Consider the following 3,885-nt stretch of genomic DNA (forward strand, 5'->3'; position numbering starts at 1 on the left):
TCCTGGCCCAGCGTGGAGCCCTGGGATGTGGAGGGAGCTCTACAGAAGCATGGCAACACTAGTCTTTTCTATTTTTCAGTGGAATTTTGCAGAGCAGATGGAGGAAGTGGCTGGGGTCGGTAACAGCGTCCTCTGATACCTTTCTCTAATGGCTGCTCACAAGCAGAGTTGTGCCAACAGGCAGCTGAAGCAGCTGGCTCCAACCACAGATCATCTCTGCAGAGATCACAGCAGCATTTGGGTTTTTTTGCAACACAAGATGGATGATATTTATGCAAATCCCTCCTCCCCTCTGTTCTCTGTGCTGCCTCTTGGTCCCACCTTCTCCTTCCCCGGCCCCCCGAGCTTTCAGATGTGCACTGAAATTGGCTGTGCTTCAGTTCTCTGCGGGTCAGTGACTGTTCCCCTTTGCCCGTCTCCTCAGCAAACGCTCTCTTCTGGTTTCTATTTTACCTGCTCAACAGGAACTGCCGTTCTGGGGATGGGGGGATTGAGCAATCGCACCTCAGGGGAGCACGTCCCCCCCTCAAGCCAAGGGTTCTGCCAGGGGACAAAAGGATATAAACACACAAAACCCACCCAAATGAACCACATCAACTTGCCCTGGAGTATTTTAAGTGCGTATTATGAAAAGAAAATATTTTTATGGATTCTTATTCTTTTATAATTATGAGTGTAAGATGTAGCGACTCATTAAACTATTGCAAAGAGTCCTGCTGGCACTTTGGGGGGCAGGAGAGGGCTCGGGAGGAGACGCAGCTGCCTCCCCGTAGCCAGAGCTGGCTCTGTGCTGAAAGCAAAGAGCTCTGCGCCGGGCAGGGAATGTTAAATCCCTGATGTTCCTGGGGGGGGAAGCGTGATCCAGGCAATGGAAGCTGCAGGGTGGAGGGTTGGGAATCCCGGGCTGTGCGTGACCCTGAGCCCATACCAGCCCCAGCTCCCTGCAGTGACCTGGGGCGATGCAGCTGATCCCACGCTCGGATACATGGAGCTGCCTCGTGCAGGTGCTGGGCTGCCCATGCCTGTCCTCTCTGCAGCCCAAAGCTGACAAACCCTGGCCTTGGTGCCCCCCTTCCTATCTGGGAGTCAGGCAGGGATGAATCCACTCTGAAATGCCCTGAGGGTGCAGGCTGGAGGCTTCTGTTCTGAGTGCCAAGTGCCTTAACAGCTGGAGTGGTTTGTTTCCAGAGTATGGCTGTGAGTGTATTTGTTGCCTCCTCCTTGGCCCCAACTAACTGTCCTGCCACAGTCGTGGTTGAGCTTCTACCCCGTTGGGGAGCCTCATGTGCAGCTCCTGAGGTCGGAAGGGGATGCAATGAAGGAAGTTGCACATCTTCCTCCAGAGAGAGCAGCAGCCAGAGGAGCTGCTCCCTTTCTCCCCACTCTTTAGAGCCGGGAGGGGGCCGGAGGATGGGGTAAGCAGCTTTCTCTTGCAGGGTTGGTTTCTTTCCAGCCTTAATTTAAACTGCTTTTTCGTGTCCCAAAAGAGCAAGTGTTGCTTAAAATGTCTGCACTGCGCTTTCCAAACGCTCTTGTCTACAAGAGTTTACAAACGTGGCAGCTCCTTTGATCCTTCAAGCTCGCTTCTGAAGCTGTAGGATTGTTTGATGCTGTGGAAAGAGGTTGGGTTTCTTCTTTGGGGGATTGAGGATCCTGAGAGGCATTAACTGGGAAATCACCTCCCGCACTCCAGAGTTTTTCCATATGTAACAGCCTCCGTGGGGGATTGAAACACAAACGATGTGGGAGGTGGCCTATGGGAAAGGTAATGGGAGCGTGGAGCTGGGCTTGGGATATCTCATCCTCGCAGAGGATTTGCAGCTGTAGCATGACTCTGAGTTCATTTCCAGATGAGTGGGAATGGCCAGAGCGGGAAAAACAGCTCTTCCTCAGGAATGGGGACCAGAGGGGCTTGGGAGGCGTTTCTCCCACCACAACCCATCATCTGGGGCTTCATTTAGAGGTGGAGGATGTGGAGGGGGAACAGATGTTCCTGATGACTTGGTTAAATAGCAAACCCACTGCTCAAGCAATGGAATTCGCTCAGGAAAGCCACTGCTTGCCCTGGAAGATGCTCGGAGGGAATACTTCCCGGCAGCTCCGTTCCCAAAGCGTGTGGAATAAAGGTGTGACGATGGTTCTCGCTCTTGGACGACCACGTCAGTGGAAACACTCTTGTGTTTTGTGGTGCCTCAGGCATTTGATCTCCCTCCCCTTTGCAGGGAATAACTGAAGTTGCTCTGGAATACCAGGGTCTATCAGGGGAGGTGCGGGGCATGCGGCAGCTGTGCGAGGCAGGCGAAGGGCTGTGGTGGAGGGGGGCTGGTGGTGACAGGAGCCGTGCCGGGGCTGGGGCAGGGCCGTGTGTGTTTGCTGGCACAAAGAAAGGGTGGAAATCGATAGTGGAAAGTCCTCCCGGGGGGATCCTGGGGAAGCACGTCGTGGTGGGGCAGATGTGAGGCTTCAGTCACCGCTGCGGAGAAACCCCTTATCTCTGGTTCCTGCTCCAGCCCCGGGCTCGGAGCCTGAGGCAGGATGCTGCTGGTGCAGTTTGCTGCTGGCTTGGAGCGAAGCTCTCGCTCCATTGGGCTCTTCTGCTTCACCTCGAGCCCCAGAGCTGCTCCAGGCTGGAGCTGGGAGGCTGAGGTGTCTGCAGTGGACAAACCTTGCTCCGGAGGGTCTGGATGTGACCCTGCCTTCCTGGCTCATCCTTCTGCTTGAGGCTTGATCCTGTTGGGTGCTGAGTTAGCTCTCCTCCTTGGTGGTGCAGGCAGAGCTGCTGCGGATGGGGAAGGGAACAATGGGCCGGTTCCATCCCTGCTGCTCCTACTGCCCTTGCGTGTCAGCTGCCTCCTGCCGGCCAGGCTCTGCTCTCTTGCAAAGCTGCTTGTTCCTCTCCTGAAGAGGACAGTTAAATGCACCCAAAGAGTGTCAAACGCGTGCTCGTGGCAGGAGGGCTGGAACTAGATGAGCTTTAGATGTCCCTCTCCAGCCCAAACCATTCCATGATTCCGGAAGCTCCCATCACAACACTAGCGTGGCTGCGCAGGCCAATGTGTGTCTTTCATCTGGCTCCCTTTGACTTCTCTGCCCCCACCCTCAGCATTAATTGGGGCTTGGAAGGACTCATCCTGCTCCCAGCCCTGGGGCTCAGGCCTGGGCCCCCCTGACCCTGCTGTCACCATTCCCCCTGCCCCAGCACCATGGCTGTGCTGCTGCTGGCCCTGCTGGGCTGCACCACAGGACTGGATCCTGCCCTGGAGGACGCCTGGGAAGGATGGAAGCGCCTCCACGCCAAGGAGTACCCAGGGGTAGGTCCTGCTTCCCGATGGAGGGGGGGGGTGTCTCACCCAGAGGTACCCAAGTGCACCCATCCCATGTCCCCATGCTCCCGGGGGGTGTTTCTAATGCTGCTGCCCCATGGCAGGAGGCTGAGCCCATCCGCAGGGAGGTCTGGGAGAAGAACCTGCGGCGCATCCAGCAGCACAACTGGGAGGAGTCGCAGGGGCAGCACAGCTTCCGCCTGGCCATGAACCACCACGGGGACCTGGTACCACAAACAACCCTCCCTGGGGCCACCTCCTGCACTGGGCCCTCAGTGCAACAGGGCTTGAGATGGGGACCGGGGACCTCTTGGTGCACCCGAGGCTTGAGATGGGAGCTGGGAGCTGCAGGTGCTTCCCCAGGGGGCAGGTGGGGAGCTCTGGTGCTGCTCGTGGCATCACACAAGTTTTCCCTTGGTGACCTGCAGACAGACGAGGAGTTTAACCAGCTCCTGAACGGCTTCACCCCAGCATGGCAGGAGGAGCCAGCACTGCTCTTCCAACCATCAAAGGCCCTGAAGACCCCGATGGAGGTGGACTGGAGGGCAAAGGGCTACGTGAC

At 56.9% G+C, this 3,885-nt stretch overlaps 1 protein-coding gene across 1 annotated transcript; it reads left to right on the top strand.

The window, feature by feature from the left end:
• Positions 1-3,203: 3,203 nt before the first annotated feature.
• On the top strand, positions 3,204-3,880 carry LOC104410883 (cathepsin L1-like; the record flags this gene model as incomplete). Its single annotated transcript, XM_010021164.1, has 3 exons — positions 3,204-3,311; positions 3,428-3,550; positions 3,752-3,880. Coding segments are annotated over exons 1-3 (360 nt in total), but the record flags the coding sequence as incomplete, so codon positions are not given.
• Positions 3,881-3,885: the final 5 nt, after the last annotated feature.

The sequence above is a fragment of the Nestor notabilis genome, unplaced genomic scaffold (genome assembly GCF_000696875.1).
Source record: "Nestor notabilis isolate BGI_N333 unplaced genomic scaffold, ASM69687v1 scaffold31538, whole genome shotgun sequence".
NCBI lineage: Eukaryota > Metazoa > Chordata > Aves > Psittaciformes > Psittacidae > Nestor > Nestor notabilis.